Source organism: Trichosurus vulpecula, chromosome 8, assembly GCF_011100635.1.
Source record: "Trichosurus vulpecula isolate mTriVul1 chromosome 8, mTriVul1.pri, whole genome shotgun sequence".
NCBI classification, from domain to species: Eukaryota; Metazoa; Chordata; class Mammalia; order Diprotodontia; family Phalangeridae; genus Trichosurus; species Trichosurus vulpecula.
Window position 1 is genome coordinate 142,012,172 of NC_050580.1, and position 18,366 is coordinate 142,030,537.

The window sequence follows — 18,366 nt, forward strand, 5'->3', positions numbered from 1 at the left end:
AATCATCTAGCCATGTATTCCTTTAATGGCGTTTTCATAAGGGGAAGATTGTATGTTAGTTGGTGCCCTAATACAAAAGAAATTACATAGTTTAAAAATAATCTCCTATTTATCCGTAATAGTGGAGTGGCAGTTAATCTACAATGTTGATTACCCAAGGGTTATGTAACCCTGGGGCAGCTAGGTGCCGCAGTGATAGAGTGCCAGACCTGGAGTCAGGAAGTTCAAATCTAGCCTTAGATGTGGACCAGTTGTGTAACCTTGGGCAAGTCACTTAGCCTGTGTTTGCCTCAAATTTGCTTGTCTGTAAGATGGGGATAGTAATAGTACCTTCCTCTCAAGGTTTTTTTGATGATCAAATGCGATAATAATTGTAAAGAGTTTATAGCACAGTGCCTCACACATAGTATGTGCTATATAAATGACAGCTACTATTATTATTATCATATAAACTAGACATAGCTATACATAGCTATATATAAACTATATATGTACACTAGATACTATGTATACTATGTATACTATATATGTACATATGTGTGTATATAGATATATACGTACATATACATACATACATATCTATATATACACACATACTATACATAGCTGGGTACTAGGAGGTGCTAGAGAGAGTGCTGGGCCTGGAGTCAGGAAGACTCCTCTTGCTGAGTTCAAATCTGCTCTCAGACACTTCCTAGCTATGTGACCCTGGGCAAGTCACTTAACCCTGTTTGCCTCACTTTCTTCACTGGAAAATGATCTGGAGAAGGAAATGGCAAACATTCCAGTATCTTTGACAAAAAAAAAAAACCCAAATGGGGACACAAAGAATCAGACAGGACTAAAAATAACTAAGCAACAAGAAGAACAAAAACTGTACGTAGATTGCTACATTTTCAAAAAATAGAAATATAACAAAATACACTTGAGACTAACATTACAGGGAACATAATTTAGTTGGTGATTTGTCTTCACATAATAATAACTTATATTAATAGACTACTTGAAGGTCTCCCAAACACTTTACATATATTATCTCATTTGATCCTCACAACAATCCCATGCTATGTGTAGACATTATTTTGTTTTTATTTTGCTAGATAAAGAAATTGAGGCTTGGAAAGGTTAAGGAATAGCCCTGACACTTACTGGCTCTGTGACAGCGGGCAGGATTTGAACTGAGATATTCCAATTTCCCAGGGCAGCACCCTATTCACTATACCGTGTTGCCTCTCTAGTATTAATGTGATAAACGCCAGGTTCTTTGGAATAGCAATGCAGCAAGCATTTTGTTTTTATAGAATCAGCTATAAGCTAAAACAATTACATAGGTATAGCTATAGTAAGCATTATAACTTCCTTCTTGTTTGGATTCTGCATAAATGGGAATGTATTGTCCATTTTCACAGGTTTGAAAAGACAAGTGTCCTCCCTTCTCTCTGTTGGTCGACTTCATGGGATCTCTCCATCTATAGAAATGATTCTGAAATCCAAATAAATTATCCACTTTGATCTTTAATCTTTCATCTATCGCTGTCTCTGAGCATCCCAGCAGGGTTAGCAGGGATGGTGAGCTTTGTTCCTGCATTACTGCCCCTTGTATTTTCACCAGGCTGTTACATGCTGTGTAATATTCAAATCAAATGTGACCACACAGAGAAAGTTCAGCTTGTAAGTCCGTACAACTTCGTGGATTTTCCTTTGATCTCATCTTCAGCATGAAAAACGATATGAAGGACTCATACTTGTATTCTCTCACACCTTTCTCCTGTCCTTGGGGATCACTCTAATCTTGGTCCCATTTCTTTGCTCTTTCCATACTAATGGTTGAGTGTCTGCGGCCACAGCTTGGCAAAGGTTGATATTGTCACTTTTAATGAATTGCAGCTGTTCCTTGCTTGTTTACCATTATTGGTCCCAGGCACTTCCCTAGAACTTGTCTTGTTTATTTTAAGCAACTCTGTGTTTATATCATGTACAATTTCAACTACAATTTCAGCTGTCAATGAATTTTTTCCCTTTCGTATTTTCTATTTCATCTTTTCGAGAGCATGATATGCCTTTAAAAGGGAACATTCTTTAGTTATCTTTTAATTTAATTCAACAAATACTTATCAAGCAACTACTAAATACAAAACATTGTGTTAGGGTCTAGAGGTTCTGAAATAAAAAATAAAATGGTCCCTGACTTTAAGGAGCTTATATTCTACTTATATAAATGTTATATATGAATATCATAGAATCACAGACTTTTGGAGTTAGAAGGGCCCTCAGTAGTTACCTAGTCCAACCCAAATCCCCAAAAGATTCCTTCCCAAAATGTACTAGATAGGTAGAGAATGTAGAGAGAAAAGTGCTCAGGATGGAGTTTTGGGGAATGTCTGCTCTTAGCGGGCAGAGGAAGATGATTGAGCCAAAGAGACTAAGATGGACAAGTCAGACAGGTAGGAGGAGAACCAAAAGAGCAGCATCGCCAAGGAAAGAAGAAGCATCCAGGAGGAGAATGTGGTTGATAATGTCAAAAGATGGAGAGCAACTAAAGAGGATGAGAATGAAAGGAGAAGGCGCCGTTGCATTTATCAATTAATGAATCACCAGTAACCTTGAAGAGAATAATTTCTGTCAAGTGTTTGAACTTGGTAAGCAACATGCAAGAGGCTGAGGAATGAGTCCTAAGTAAGTAAATGAAGGCAAGAAGGGTAGAAAATCTTTTCTAGGACTTTGGCTAGGAAAGAGCAATGATATAAAGGACCATAGCTTAATGAAATGATAGGATAACATGAAGTTTAAAAAAAAAAGACAAGAGAAACTAGGGCATATTTGTAAGTAGTGGGGAAGGAGTTAGTGAATAAGAATATAGATGCCATAGGAAATATTCTTATTAAGGTCTCCTCCTGAAGACTTTCTCCTCCCTTAAACTTCAACAACACTATTCTCTCTTGGCTCTTCTTCTGTTTCTCTGGCTGAGGAGGACCTCAGTCTCCTTTGCTGGATCTTCACATTCTAGGCTATGTTTTCATGCACCAACCAAAAAGATAAAAACAAACTTTAGACACAGCTGTAATTACACCGGCATATTTTGGGGCATTATGCCATTTGGTGACACTGAGTCTCAGGTGAAAGTCCTACACACTTCCAGTTACTTACTCCTATAAACCTCCAGTTACTTTTATGGGCTCTATATTTGTTTCTGGGACCCTATTAGTAAAAAAAACAAAGAAACAAAAACCTGCTTTTGCCTCTGATTTCATGACACAAGTAACCAAACATACCTATTACTGAATTCCCTCTTGTCCTGGATGGTAAATAAGATTACTCATCTTTCCATAGCACTTTGATGTTTACAAAGCATTTTCCTTACAACAATCTTGTTACATGGGCAGTGGAATAATTATCATTCTCATTTTAGAGATGAGGTAAATGGAGCACAGAAAAATTAACCAAGATCATTCAACCAGTAAGTGGAAGAGTCAGGATTTAAACACAAGCCCTTTCATATTTAAGGCTTTTTTTCCTATCAAAATGTGCCTGTATCCTGAGCCCCAAAGACCATTGCTATGGGACTTTCTCATCATTGGTGGAGATCAATGCCTCATATCTGAGGGAGGGGCAAGGTGGCATCAGTAAAAGCAGGAGAGAAGAAAAATCAAAGCTCTTCATTTTCTGGGCTTTTGGCTTCCAGCTTCAAAAGAGAAGATGGGTGATATCAACCTGTCTTCAGGTTGCTGAAGGGAGAGAAAGACTTTGGGAAGAAGCCAACAGGTAGAACTTCGATCATGTCCTTATTCTCAGCTTGCTACACTAGAGATTAGGGAATCTTCCCTAATTCTCTCTATTGGTTGAACTGAGATATTTCACTCCCAGTGGTAGAGCTACTTCTGTCTGTATTGTTTGTGTGTGTGTGTGTGTGTGTGTGTGTGTGTGTGTGTATACTTTCTTTGATTTCTGTTTGGCTCTTGACTTGGATAAATGGGTTTATTTGCTACTTTCTATGTGTGTTCATTGTGGAACCAGAAGTTTAGCTCGAACCTGAAAACTATATTCCTTAGACCAGTGCTGTCAAACTCAAATAGAAACAGAGGCCACTGGACAGTACATAAGGATCCCAATATGTGTGTATTGACTTAGAAAACCACATATTAACATTATCTATATTTTATTGTATATTTTGTTAAACAGTTCTCAATTACATTTTGACCTGGTTTAGGCTTTGCTTAGGAGTGTTGTGAGCTGCATGAAGCCTGCAGGTTATATATTTGACACCTCTGCCCTAGACTAATAATATGAGGAGCAGGTAGATAAAATTCTATCCTGGTACTCCTCCTCTCTGAGGAGGATAGAGTAGCCAGCCTCTGGCCCCAATCTATTTCTTTCCTTCCTGGCACGAATCAAAGTCCCCCTTGGAGAAGAGTTTTGTGGTTGTTGTTTAGTTGTTTTCAGTTGTGTCCAACTCTTCACGACCTCTTCTTGGCAGAGATACTGGAGTGGTTTGCCGTTTCCTTCTCCAGTTCATTGGCAGATGAGGAAACTGAGGCAAACAGGACTAAGTCACTTGCCCAGGGTCACGAAGCAAATAAGTGTCTGAGGCTGGATTTGAACTCAAGAAGATGAGTCTTCCTGTTTCCAGGCTCAGTGCTCTATCCACTGTGCCACCTATCTGCCTGGAAAAGGGCAGGAAGAGGAAATGCTAGAGATATCTTTTCTAGCCACCCTGTGAGCCACACATGACAGATACTACCTGTGGGGACAGCCATGCTACATGCTGAAGTCCCTTTACCTTTAAGTTTGATCTAAAACCAAGCATTTATTCAGGATTATTGTCTGGTTCATTTACTTTGCCATTCCTTTTGTTCTCCACTCAGGCCACCACCATTACTCTCTCCAACATCCTAGAATCCTTCCTTCAGGTCTTTACCTTCTCAAAGAGACCTGTTAAGCCTTAGTCCTGTTAGAATTTGGGAAGGATGTTTAGGTTTGAAGATAATGAGCTTTGATTTTGAAATAAACCAGAGGCAAGGATAGAATTTGAGTCTTGAAGTCCATGCCATAGGATATCCCTGTTGGTTATGCTGTGCCTTGCACTGATGTTCTAGTGTGATGAGTTTTAAATGGTGGTGGGTTGTCTCAAGAGAGGGGTCCTGAAGATTTGTACATGGTGGTAATTGAAACCAGCTGACCGTAACAATAATAGCTTGCATTTGATGAGATGAGCTCATGAAATCTAGGCTAAAACTTTCACATGTTTAATTTTTGTCAGTTCCCTTGGCTTGACTCCTAGGGAGCAATGCAACTCACACCCAAGCCAAAGAACAGCTTTTGAAAAATCATTTTATGAAAACCAAATGATAGCTCTAATGTTAAATAAAGACCTTTAGCATCTGCCCTGCACCCTTATCCTTTTTTCTCTTAGTTCAATGCAGAAACCAATGTTAGGAGTTGGTAACTGATTTTTAAAACCATTTTTTAAAATAGCAGAAAATGGCATCTCTTCTGATTACAATGGATTGCTTTTCTATTTCTAGTTGGATCATAAAAATAACCTTCTTGCAGGAAAGAAAACTAACTGCTAAAGGAAGAAAGATCAAATTCAAAGGCCTCTTCCTGGCAGAGGAGAATAACTTTCTAAGTTGAAAGGAAAAACCACAGGGTTTCTCCAGTGCCCTTACCTGAGTGGCTGAGGCTGGAATGTCACGGGAGAGATTAGCTGCTGTGCCTGATTTCTCTTTTAGGGGAGGCTCAGGCTTAGCAGAAAAATCACAAGACCCATTTTCAGTCTGCCTTGAGCAGAGCCTAGGATGCCACAGCTGTTACAGGTGTTGCCTTAATGAACGGTTTTCACCCTGAGTCTGCCAAAGAATGTGGGGATGAGATTGTAGTGAGGCCAGCAGGACAGGAGCTTTGCAGAAGAGGAATTGTGGGTTGGGGCAAGGGAAGCAAATTACAGTTTCTCTCTAACTTAATTATCTTGGAAGTGTGTTGCAGCCAATATGTGGTCTTCAGGGGGTAATAATTCAGTTTGCAGGTTATTCAGATTCTAGTCTTTCCCTTTGCTTTTTCTCCTCCTACCTTTCCTCTCCATTTCTCAGTTTGCCAGTACAAGGAGGAAGATGGGGGACTTTCAAATCAGTCAATTTGAAGGCTCTGTAGTACAGCGATTAGTCACAGAAAGCTTCCCAAACACAGTGTAATTTAAATAAGGTGCAGGGGTTCACAGGATTTACAACTGAAAGAGATCTTAGAGATCATTCACTCCAACTCCCTTGTTTTACAGAGTAGGAACTGAGGTCTGAAGAGGTAAAACAGCCTTCCCAAGGTCATGAAGTTAGTAGCAGAGGAGAGCTCCAACCCCCAGGCCTGGGGGAAGGCATCCAGCTAAGCAGCTCCCCCTGCCTTTGTGTAAGCCATCTCCCATACCTGGAAGGCACTCCTTCTTAAACTCCAGCTCTTAGAATTCCCTAGCTTCCTTCAAAGCATGCCTCAAATGCTATTACCTATTGAGCTATTAGCTCAAATTCTATAAAAAGCCTTTCCTGATCTCTCAGGCTATTGGCAATCACTCCCAAAATTATATTGTATTTGGTGTGTGTGTGTGTGTGTACACATACATGTGCACATATATGTGTATATATATGTATACATATATATAGGATATATATGGAATGGGTAGGTACATATATTCATTTACGTATGTGTGTATATATACATACATACATACATACATATATGCCCTCCACACTCCAGTTCATATATATCCAGCACATATGTATGTGTATTAGGTGCTTTGTAAATGTTTATTGATTGACGGATATATATTTCTTTTTTAATAGAATATAAATTACCTGAGGGCAGGGACTGTTTCATCTTTGTATCCTAAATATCTAGTAGATCATTGATCCATATTAGATGCTTTTGGATTGATTGATTGATCTACAGAAGCTCAGAGAGAGAAATGAAGACGATATACACACATATGTATATATCTATATCTATCTGCCTATATATCTGTCTATCATCTATCTATCTATCTATCTATCTATCTGTCTGTCTATCTATCTATCCTTCTATATCTTTGGTAGTAAAAGAGAAAGTTGTTTGGCCTGAGCCAAGCCACCATTTTGGAGAATAACAATAAATGAGGTTAATGTCAAATTAGGAATGGTGTCAGGCAGAATTAGAAGGCAATTGATGGAAATCCTAAAGGTCAGGTGACAGTTTGAATTTTATACAATGGATAACATTAGTGACTATACATCAGCAGGAGAGGGACATGATGAAAGTGGTGGGTGAAGACAATCAATAACTTAACCTATTAGAGATAGTTAAAAACAGAAGTGTCAAACATACAGCCAATAACACTCCCCAATATGGCCCAAACCAGATTAAAATTTAATTGGTAAATATTTTTTTTAGTTGAGTCAAGCTTTTTATTTAATGTTACAAAAAATTATCTAGTCAAACAGACCAAAGCCCATGTCATCATCGGACTCCTCGGACTCTTCCTTTTTTGCTTCCTCTTTCTTCTTCTCCTCAGCTGGGGCAGCTGTGCTAGCAGGAGCAGCCCCTCCAGCAGGGGCAGCACCACCAGCTGCTGGGGCAGGTCCACCAACTCCTACATCGCAGATGAGGCTTGCAATGTTTACGTTGGACAGGGCCTTTGCAAATAATCCAGGCCAGAATGGTTCAACATTTACACCTGCTGCTTTAATGAGGGCATTGATTTTATCCTCCGTGACCGTAACCTCATCGTCGTGAAGGATGAGGGCGGAGTAGATGCAAGCGAGCTCGGAGACGGCCATTTCAGCGGATGGATGAGGAGACTTGTTTGTAGTGGTGCTAGTCGCCAGCTGATGTGAGGGGTCACCTCAACGCGGCCTTAGCTTCCGAAGAAGAACTGAGCACCTTACAGACAACTGAAGAGCTAATTGGTAAATATTTAACAAAATAAAAGAATACAACAAAATATGGATAATACTAATACATGGTTTTCTAAGTCAATATGCACCCACACAGATCCTTATGAAGAGTTCAGAGGCCCCTGTTTCTGTCTAAGTTTGACACTACTGGTCAAGAGCATACCGTAAGTGCTGATGTTGCAATACCAAAGTACTATACCAAAGCCTCAGCTATAAAATATGCCCCAGTATCAATTCTGTAAATATCTCCTCCAAACATTAACTTATATCTAGTTTTATGCAGTTCCAACTTTGTGGAGAGGGGTAAGTGGATAACAGAGTGGCTAAGAAAGCTTACCTGACCAAGGAAACATAAATCAGAATGTGAAATGGGTTGATTCTCTTTCCCAATTTAATAAACAATTTGTTTTTCCTTATGAGACATTCTTTTTGTCTTTGGATGGATGCAAAGTATTCCTTTCTTAGCTTCCCTTTCTTAGCTTGTTTCTTAAAGCTTTGATCAAGTTCCTAATTAGAGCCAAAAGCCTTTGGAGCCTGGGATCATGTGGCTTCTTGAGAACCAAGACACTAACAACGTATGCCCTCAACTAAGGAATGATAATAGCTTACATTTATAAAGAGTTTTATGGTTCACAAAGATCTTTCATCACAAGTGTGTGAGATAAATAGTATGAGAATTATTATCCCTGTTTTGTAGATGAGGAAACAGGCTCAGGGAGTTTAAGTGACTGGCCCAATGCTGTACAGCTAGTCAGTGGTAGAACTGGGACATGGACCCAGGTCCAGTGACTTCTAAGTTCAGTCAGCATATTTTATCATTAACAATGCCACATTGATGAAATCCATTTGTTTCAGTTTTTAGCTGTTTATCTAAATTTTTGTTTCTCTTCACGAAGATGTTACGTTTATCATGAGGGCCTGAACAAAAGATTATACACATAGTATGTCTTGAAGGAAGTTTGGGTTGTAAACAGTCTTATGCGACTGGTGAGCTAGACTTTGGAAATTGCCTCTGAAAAACATTTGACAGTCTCTCTTGGAGTGATGGGCTGTTTGTTAAGTTTAACAGCTAGTTAGGTGAATACAGAACAAGATGAATGACCAAAACCAAGAGATGTTAGTTATTGGGTAATGGCTTGACATCAATGTGGAAGAAAGTCTCTAGTAGAGTTTGGTTCTGTATGCTAACATTTTTGTAGACTACACAAAGATTGAAGGGATGGCTAGTATTTTTGGTGACAGCTATTATGCAAAAAAGATCTTTAGAAAACATTAATCCAAATCTAACAAGACATTTAATATAGATGAATATAAAGTCTTATGCTTGGCTTATTTAAAAAAATCAACTTCAGAAATACTTTAGGTATGGCTAGATAGCACTTAAGCTGAAAGAGATGTGGGGGTTTAGACTGAAAACTCAATATGAATCAATAATATGTAACAGTAACCAAAAGAGCTAATGTAATGTTAGATGAAACTCAGAGAGACACAGCCTCCCGGATGAGGGAAGTGATACCTGAACCATAGTCTGCTCCAGACTATAAACTCACATCACCCTGGGTTCAATTCTAGGCACCACATTTTAAAAAGAACATTGATAAAATTAAGAGTGCCCAGAGGATGGCAATTAGCATTGTGAAGGGCCTCAAGATCAATTTGAGGACTGTTTGAGGAAACTAGCTCAATTTAATTGTCACAGAATAGAGAAAAAAGACTGAGGCTGGCGGGGATGAGATGATAACTATCTTCACGTATTGAATGTCACTCCCCCATTACATTTCTGCTTGGCCCCTCAAAAACAGGTTAGGTTCTGCTTGGCCACAGAAAAACAGAAGTGGGAGTGATAGGTAGAAGTTGAGCTATCTGGAAGTAGAAATGGGCTGACTCAAGAAGTAGTGATTTCATCTTCATTGCAGATCTTTAAGCAGAGGCTAGGCCACTTATCATAGAATGGTTTCCTGTTCAGGTATGGGTTAGACCAGATGGGCTCTGGGCACTTTTTTTAAATGTAAATTTTACTTTATTTTACTTTAAAAAAATGAACAAGCATTTATTTTCTCTCCCCAACACGCTCCCAATTAAAAAAAGAAAGAAAAGAAAACCCTTGTAACAAATAAATACAGTCAAGCAAAATAAATTTCCCCATTGGCCATGTCCAAAAAATGTGTCTGCTCCTTGAGTCCCTCATGTCTCTGTCAGGAGATGAATAACATAACTGCCTGGAATCCTAACTGGTCACTGAATTGATCGGAGTTCTTCAATCTTTTCCAATGCTGAGATTCTTTGATTTTTATTATTGTCAGGGCACAGCCTTAAGAGCAGCCAGTTAGGCCAGGGAGCCGGGTCTAGGAGAGTCCTGAAAGTCCCCAGGGCTAGCATGGCAGCAACAGAGAGTAAGGCAAGCCTGCAGATCAGGAATTAGCAATCAATTCCATTCAAATCCATTTTTAAATTCAATTAACATAAGAGTAGAATTAATATCAGTTAAAATCAATATCAGAGAAGAAAAGTAGGTAAAGGGTGGGGGAGCCATGACAGAATAGAATGAATGAGGGAGTAGAATGTAGTGGAAAGAACTCTGAGTTTGGCTTAACCAGACCTGAGTTTGTCCTGGTGTGGTTACTTAGGAGCTGTGTGTCATTTTGTTGTTGTTCAGCTGTATCTGACTCTTCGTGACCCCATTTGGGGTTTTCTTGGCAAAGATACTGGAGTGGTTTCCTCTCCAGCTCATTTTACAGATGAGGAAACTGAGGCAGGGTCACATAGCTAGTTAATGCTTGAGGCCAGATTTGAACTCAGGAAGATGAGTCTTCTTGACTCCAGGTCCAACGCTCTATCCACTGCACCACTTAGTTGCCCTGTGTGTCACTGGGAAGGTCACTTAACATCTCAACCTCAAAATCTTCCTCTCTGGGATAGGAATACTCAGTTGGAAGCATGGTAATTGTGGGGCCAGGGCCCTGATTCTCATCCTACTGTTCCCTACTGAGCTGTGTGACTTCTGCAAGTTCCCCAACCTCTTTGAGCCCATTTCTTCATCTGCCAAACAAGGGAATTGGATGAGGTGATCTGTAAGGTCCCTTTCAGATCTAAAGCCTATTGTGTTGATATGACCTATCTCAGGTGACCCTGAGCTACAGTGTGGTCAAAAGAAGGGTGGAGTTAATGGAAGATAATAATGCTTAAACTGCTTATATCACAGGGCTGTACAAAAGAGATGTTGTACATGGTAATGCTCTATGTCAATGTAAGTTTTTATTTAGCTTTTTATAATGGATTCATTGATAGAGAGCTGGCCTTGGAATCAGGAAGAACTGGGTTCGAGTCCTTCCTCAGACACAGGATAGCTATGTGACTATAAGTAAATCATTTAGCCTCTCTGGGCCCCAGGAACTAAGAGGGGAAGTTTCACAGCAGGTACAGATCTTGCATGGGGAGAGGGAATTCCTTCATGGAGAGCTCTCTCCAGGGGTTGGGAACCTATGGTCTCAGGGCCACATGTGGCTCTTGAGGTCTTCAAGTGTGGCCCTGTCATATGTGGCCTCGAGGCCACACGTTCTCCACCCCTGCATACCAATGAAATTGCAGGTCTGGTTAACAAAGTAAAGTAATTATGTTATTTGAGGTTCAAGGCAAGTGGTCAGAGGCCCAGGCTTAGAGTCAAAAGGCCAGAACTACGATGGACTGAGCAAAAGCCCAGGTCAATGACACTTGGTCACTGAGGCAGTTGAATCTGCCCCAGAGTCTGGGTTTTTCTGTGATTCTTCTCATGGTGGGATAGGAGCCCATCTAGGCAAAGCAATATTCTAGTTTCTGTAGGTGGAGCCAGGGCATTAGTGGCATTGCTAACCCAACACTGTCTATGGATAAGGATGGTGGCTCTGCTGGTCAGCCTTCCCTTTAAATAGCAAGTATTTTTCTTACTTTCTGTGGCCTCAGATGCCAGGTGTGGCATAACCTGGTCAAAATAACAAGACTTGGAAATCTGGCCTGCACCTGGCCAAATTTCAGAGTAAAGTTTGCCTTTGGTGCCCTCCTATGGGCACTGTGGTTATGACACTCCTTTTGTAAAGATGCTAAGAGAGAGAGGGAGAGAGAGAGAGAGAGAGAGAGAGAGAGAGAGAGAGAGAGAGAGAGAGAGAGAGAATTCGTCAACCAGGGCTAGACTAGTAGAGAGCCAAAGAAATTTCAAAATAATTAAAACTTTTTTTTAAACTGGACCCAAAATTTAATTGGTGTGTGGAATTGTTGGCAAGGAACTTCTTATACCAATACATATCAGCACCTTCTCTACTACTTATAATCCCATAAAGTTGCTTGGGACTATGAGCCTGAAGTGACTTGTCCATCCTTTTTGTGTCACACGAAGAACTTGAACCCAGGTCTTCCTGACCCTGAGACTAGTCTTCTGTCCATTGTACCATATTGGCCCTTTGTGTTTATTATCCCTAAAACTTTGAGTTGATTGTTTCAGTCACTTATTATTAATATTGATGTTAGTAATCCCTAACTCATTTCTATAGCACTTTAAGGTTTTCCTCACAGTAGACCCATGAGGTAAATAGGCAAATGTGATTATCCCCGTTTTATAGAGGAGGAAATTGAAACTTAGATGATAAGGTGACTTCTCTAAGGTCATGGGGCTAGCAAGTGATAAATCCAGGGCACAATATCCGCACTGTGGGGAAGAAATTATTCAGACATATGAGGTTTTTTTTTAGAACCATTGAACTAGTCACCAAATAAGGCATTGACAATTTATGATAAAGGGAGTAAAGACCAGTTAGACAAGATAAACATCAAAGTTTGCCACATGAGAAAGTAAAATTTGGCAAATCATGTAAGCTAGGTGGTTGTAGTAATTTGCTCAAATTCAGAGGGCTCCATGATTTGGTCAGTTTAGAGCAATGGTGTCAAGCTCAAATAGAAACAGGGGCCACTGATTTAATACATATGGATCTCTGCAGGCTGCACGTTGACTTAGTTTTAAAATGTAATATTATCTATGTTTTATTGTATTTTAATTTATTTTGTTCAATATTCTCAATTACATTTGAATCTGGGTCAGGTATCTGCGTGTCTGACACCTCTCCCTCCACAAATGTAGCTCTTGACCAGAACTGGTCTGTGTTGGTGAATAGGCACTGCCCAAACTACACACAGAGTAAAGTGATTTGTCCATGGTCATAGCATCAGAGACAGGGATTTGAGTCCAGGTCTGTCTGACTCCAAGGCTCTTAGCATTCTATCCTCTAATAATCCATATTTATTAATGTATTCCCCAAAACCTTGAGTTGATTATTTAAAAACAAGGAAGGAACAAATCTGCTCTAATTTGTCCCATAATTTCCCATAATCATCTGGTAATTACACATTATGTAAAAGACTAAGAACATGGAACCATTGAATCCAGGAAATGAATTAGCCTGTCACTGAAGAACATGCATGGTATTACATTATATATGTAATGAGCTACTTAATCCCCTCAAGATGACTTTTAACCTTTCAGGGCCTCATGAAACTCTCTAAGACTGTAAGTTTCAGAGCAGGCACAGTTCTTGCATTGGGAGAGGGAATTTCCTCATGGTAGTTCTGTAGACCAGTGAAGCCACAAGTCCAATCAAATAGCATGAACAACATTGACAACATTAATATCGTCTGAGGTTCAAGTCCAGTGGTCAGAGGCCCCGGCTTGGAGTTGAAGGATTTCTTATTAATCCTCATCCTATCCTTATGATGAATGACAGGTTTGATTACCCCTGTTTTATAGCTGGAGAAAATAGTAAACTATTACCAGCCTTTTAATGGCCTAGAACTAACAGAGGAAAAAATGATGGTTACATGGGTGGAGAGAAGGATGCTAGAGAGGTTGTAGAAATAAAATTAAGAAGACTCGGCCAATGATTGCCCTCAGGGTTATCAACTGCCGGGTGACTAGATTATGGTGGTGCCCTCAACAGAAATAGGGAAATTTGGAAACAGAGTAAAATTGGGGAGAAGATAATGGATTCTCTTTTGGATGTATGTATTTTACATACGTAGGGATGCCTGAGATATCCTACACACCATTGGAGATGTGATACTGGAATTTGGATGAGAAATTGGAACTGGATATAGATTTGAGAGTTTATTTTATGGATGCTACTTGAATCCAAGGGAGTAGATTATATCACTAAGAGAGGGAATATGGAGAGACAATACAGAATCCTAGGCCACACCCACATTAAAGGATCAAGAGATGAGTAATGATTCAGCAAATGATTTTTTTCCTTTTCAAAAAACCTTATTGATATATTTTTGTTTTTATATCACCTTCATTTTGTAATATATCTGCTCCTCCCCACCCAGTGAGTCACCCTTATAACAAACAGTTGTAAAAAGAGAAGGGGAAAGGTAGTTTGGCAATACCAACCAACACATTAATGGAGTCTGACAGTGCATGAAATATTCTATCTCATAGTCTGAAAAGAAGGGAAGGAAGTTCAACAAGATTGTGAAGGAATGGTTAGACAGGTAGGAGGAGAACCAGGAGAAAGCAATAAAAGAGCTGCTTAATTCTTTAAATTAGCCAATAATTGTTCAATTCCATGAACAAAACAAGCAAAGCTGTTGTCTTATGGAAGTGAACTGGTCAATCCTACCAAAACACTGAGCTATAGTTGGGTGGAAAAGTGTCCCTAACAGATGGTAAATAGGGGGAATTGCCTGGGGTCCAGTGCTTTGCTAGGGTTATTGTGCTGTCGAAGTTAATTCAACAGTAACTCAAGGAAGTGGGTGAGGGAGAAGAAGGTAGCAGTCAAGTAGTGGCATTGTAGATAGATCAGGAGGCTGGGATTCAAATGTGGCCCCAGGTACCTACCATATCTACCACTATGACTGTGGGCAAGTCACTTAAACTCTGTTTGCCTCAGTTTCCTCAACCATATAATGGATGATAATAATACCTATCCCAAAGGGGTATTGTGAAGATCAAAAGATATATGTGTAAAGTGCTTAGCACAGTGCTTGGCACTTAATAAAGGTTTGATAAAGGCTTTCAACATGCTTATGCTACAAAAGACTTGAGGATTATGAACATTCACACCTGAATTAACACTGCCCCCCAGACCAATCTCCACTTGACCCTCTCACCATTATGGCAGAAGATGGGGATATTAAACCTTGGAAGAAAATATTTGGGATCAGGTATGATAACTGATTTCAAGTATATCATAGGATTACCAATTGTAAGTTCCTTGAAGGGAGGAACTGTTTTTGGTGCGTTTTTTGGCCTCTTTTCGTATTCCCAGCACTTCACACAGTGTCTGGCCCTTAGGAAATGCTTAATCAATGCTCACTGATTGATTTAGAGCTACAAGGGTCCTTAGAAGACATCAAGTCCAACTTTCTCATTTTACAGATGAGGACCCTGACTTGGCCAGGGTTACAAAGCTAGTGAGTTCCAAGGGTGTCTGTGAATCCAAGTCTGGCCTGTCCACAAGTCTAGTGCTATACCACTCTGCCTCTCTAGACAAAGAGCTATCATCTGAAAGAGGGCATAGATTCATTCTGGGGAGCTCTAGAGAGCAGAGTGAAGAGACCAATTGAGGAGAGTAAAAGGGAGACAGAATTTGACTTAATACATGGAAGACCTTTCTAATAGTTGGAGCTGTCCAACAATGGAACCAACTTTCTTGTGAAGTAGTGAGCTCCCCATCATAGGGAAAATCTAAGCAGGATCTGGATGGCCAGTGGTCAGGGACATTGGTGTTTTAGAGAGCATTTCTCTACAATACTTGGTGTCCATTTGAACGGTCCCTTCTGACAACATGGTTCTATAACTGACATTCCGCCCCCACACAAGACTACATATGGCTCTCTTGTGGTTCATTTTACCCTTTAGGTTTTCACCTGTAAGAAATGTTAGTCAAGAATAAGGTATATTGTGATTCTTGCCAGCTCTGGCATCTACTCCCCCCAGCCCCACCCCTCTTTCAGGACAGTCCTGCAAATGAATACACAGACTATTCACTTCAAATCCATCACAGAATTCATTCCACCAAATTAATGTTTTGCAGTCATAGATATATCCCCTTTGTTAAAAGAAACGATTTCTATAAGCACATGTAGAAATCTTTTGCTACTCTCTTTCCTCTGTCCCTTTTTGCTTTTTTTTCCTTGAAAATTATTGAGGGTAGAATAGACTTTGGTATACATTCAATCAAAATACAGGGTGATATTCAATCCCCCTAGGATGCCTCTCTCATTTCCAAAAGCTACCTCATTATAGACCACTTTAAAGTCCTAAAGATGGCTGCAAAGAGATAGGAAAACAAAGGTCAGATGATGTTGGCTTTTCTTCTTTTCACAGTAAATGGTGAAAATAATATCTCCCCTCTTTCAATTGTAGGTACGAAAAGCAGAGCCAGACCAATTTAGTCATAACAAGACCATCCCTTGTCTGCAAAGAGGCTCTCACTCACCAGCCATCTGCTGAGCATGTGCTTTGGGAGTGGAGAGTTTGGTGTTCATCTATCCCCCCCCCTGCCTTTTGTGATCCCTTTTCACCACTGTGTGAGACTCAGCATTTGTATCTGAGCCAGTTAAGCTCATGGGGCTGCAAACTGTGACCTTGGCATCATTAGCACAGGGCTCTGACCCAACTGAGCTAAACAGCCCTAGACAGAGAGAGGATATTCAACCAGTCTCTTGTCAAGAGACTATATTGTCCCTTCCCAGGGATCAATGCTTGTTGCTCCAGTCCCTCATCTCTGGCAGGAATCAAGCCAGTTTGATTTATTTAGGGTGGAGGAAATTATTTGAAGGAGATCAATGTAAAGGACAAAGGAAATTTGTAGAATTGCTTAAGTTAAGCTAAGCTGTAGAACTGTTTAAGTTGTTTAAAGCAGCAGTAAGCTTTTAATGTTGTCTCAGGCCTTTATTCCTTCATTTCTTTGTTTATTCATTCATGCTTTCCTAGCTCTCTCTCTCCTCCTCCTCCCTCTCTTTCTCCCTCCCTCCTTCCCTCCCTCCCTCCCTCTCTGTCTCTCTTTCACTGGTGTGATGTTGCACAGGAAATGTGTTCTAATTGGCTGAAGAAATTTAGTCGTGCTCTAGGAGTCATCTATAAGACATCAAGGCAGTTTAGCCAGGAAGATTGGACCTCTGACCCCAAATCCATCACTCTTTTCACTGTACTAGTCTCTTTCTCTTTCATTTGCATGGAAAACCACAGGAACTTATGGTGAGGTATGGGGCTTAAGAAAAACTGTGGGGCCCAATACTGGCATAGCCCTGGCTGATTCATTGAAAGGTGGGGGCTAAAAATGATTTGGAAGGAGTGTAAATTAGCAATCAGCAATTCATGAAAGTCAAATACTTTCTAAACCAAAGTCAGATAGACTCCTGGTACGGAAAGATGTTACTCCTGGTGAGTAGGAAAAAATAGGTTCAAAAACAAGGCAAATGACTGCAGGCTCTATTTAACTGACTGATTGTTATATATCTCAAAAGTGCTTGCCCCTGGAGGCAGCATTTTTCCTTCTTTAGAGAAAAGCCACTTACAGATGACTATGATGTCTGGCTGATTCCTCCCCTCTGGGAGGAAAAGTAGCTGAAGATTTTTGTTTTGCTTTGTTTGATGAATTGGTATGTGAGGATCTTCCTCCCTCACCAAAAGAGCTGAAGCATAAGCCTCTGAGCTCTAAGCTAAAAGAGAAATGCCAGAGCCTACTCCTTATGAGGAGGTAACACTTCAGCTGAGAACTCCAACTGAGGTCCCAAAGCTGTCGGCAGAGAGAGACTCTGCAACTTTGTGCCTCATGGAGCAATGCCTGGAAGCAATTAGACACCTGCAGAGCAATGCTGCCTAGTAGTAACTATAAGGCTAGCAGGGCGTCCAACAGCATTCACCGCAAGGTCATCAGAGTATTGCCTAGCAAAGACTAAATGCCATGAGATCGGCAGGAAGCAGGATCAATGGGAATGGACCAATGTTATCACCAGAAGATACTGCAGCCCTGGTGCCATAGGTGTGAGTTGCCCCTGCACACATTGTATTCCCCACATGGGTTGACCCCATTCCTGTACTTTAGCTATACGTATCTTATTTGTATACCCCTCTATGTACATTTCCTAGACATGTTGTCAGTTTTCCCACTGATGGCTTATTTATTATTTGTGTGAGTGTGTACCCTAGGTTTATGGAGAAAACTATTCTATTACAACTCTTAGGTATTCAATTAAATGCCTTTTCTTTGAACTACTTTTTCTACCCTCTGGCTGACTAGTGAAAACAAACTCATTGGTAGGGGCTTCTGAACTGTTTTTCAGTGATTGCAGATCCACAGAGCACCTCAAAACTGGGGTAGTTTTGGGGGGTCCTATCTGCTAGGCTAAGGGGTAGTGGTACCCTAGGTGCTATGTACATATTTGATTTTGCTCTCACTTCTTATTGAGTTAGATGTGAGTTTTG

At 40.3% G+C, this 18,366-nt stretch overlaps 2 protein-coding genes across 2 annotated transcripts in view; both read right to left on the reverse strand.

Moving 5' to 3' along the window:
• Window positions 1–18,366, reverse strand: part of TRPM1 (transient receptor potential cation channel subfamily M member 1) — a 175,735-nt gene that overhangs the window by 127,611 nt on the left and 29,758 nt on the right. The gene's annotated exons all lie outside the window — the stretch shown is intronic.
• On the reverse strand, window positions 7,412–7,819 carry LOC118828307 (60S acidic ribosomal protein P1-like). Its single transcript, XM_036734863.1, has one exon. It carries the CDS (start codon window positions 7,794–7,796, stop codon window positions 7,449–7,451), a length of 348 nt encoding a protein of 115 aa, XP_036590758.1. The 5' UTR covers window positions 7,797–7,819; the 3' UTR covers window positions 7,412–7,448.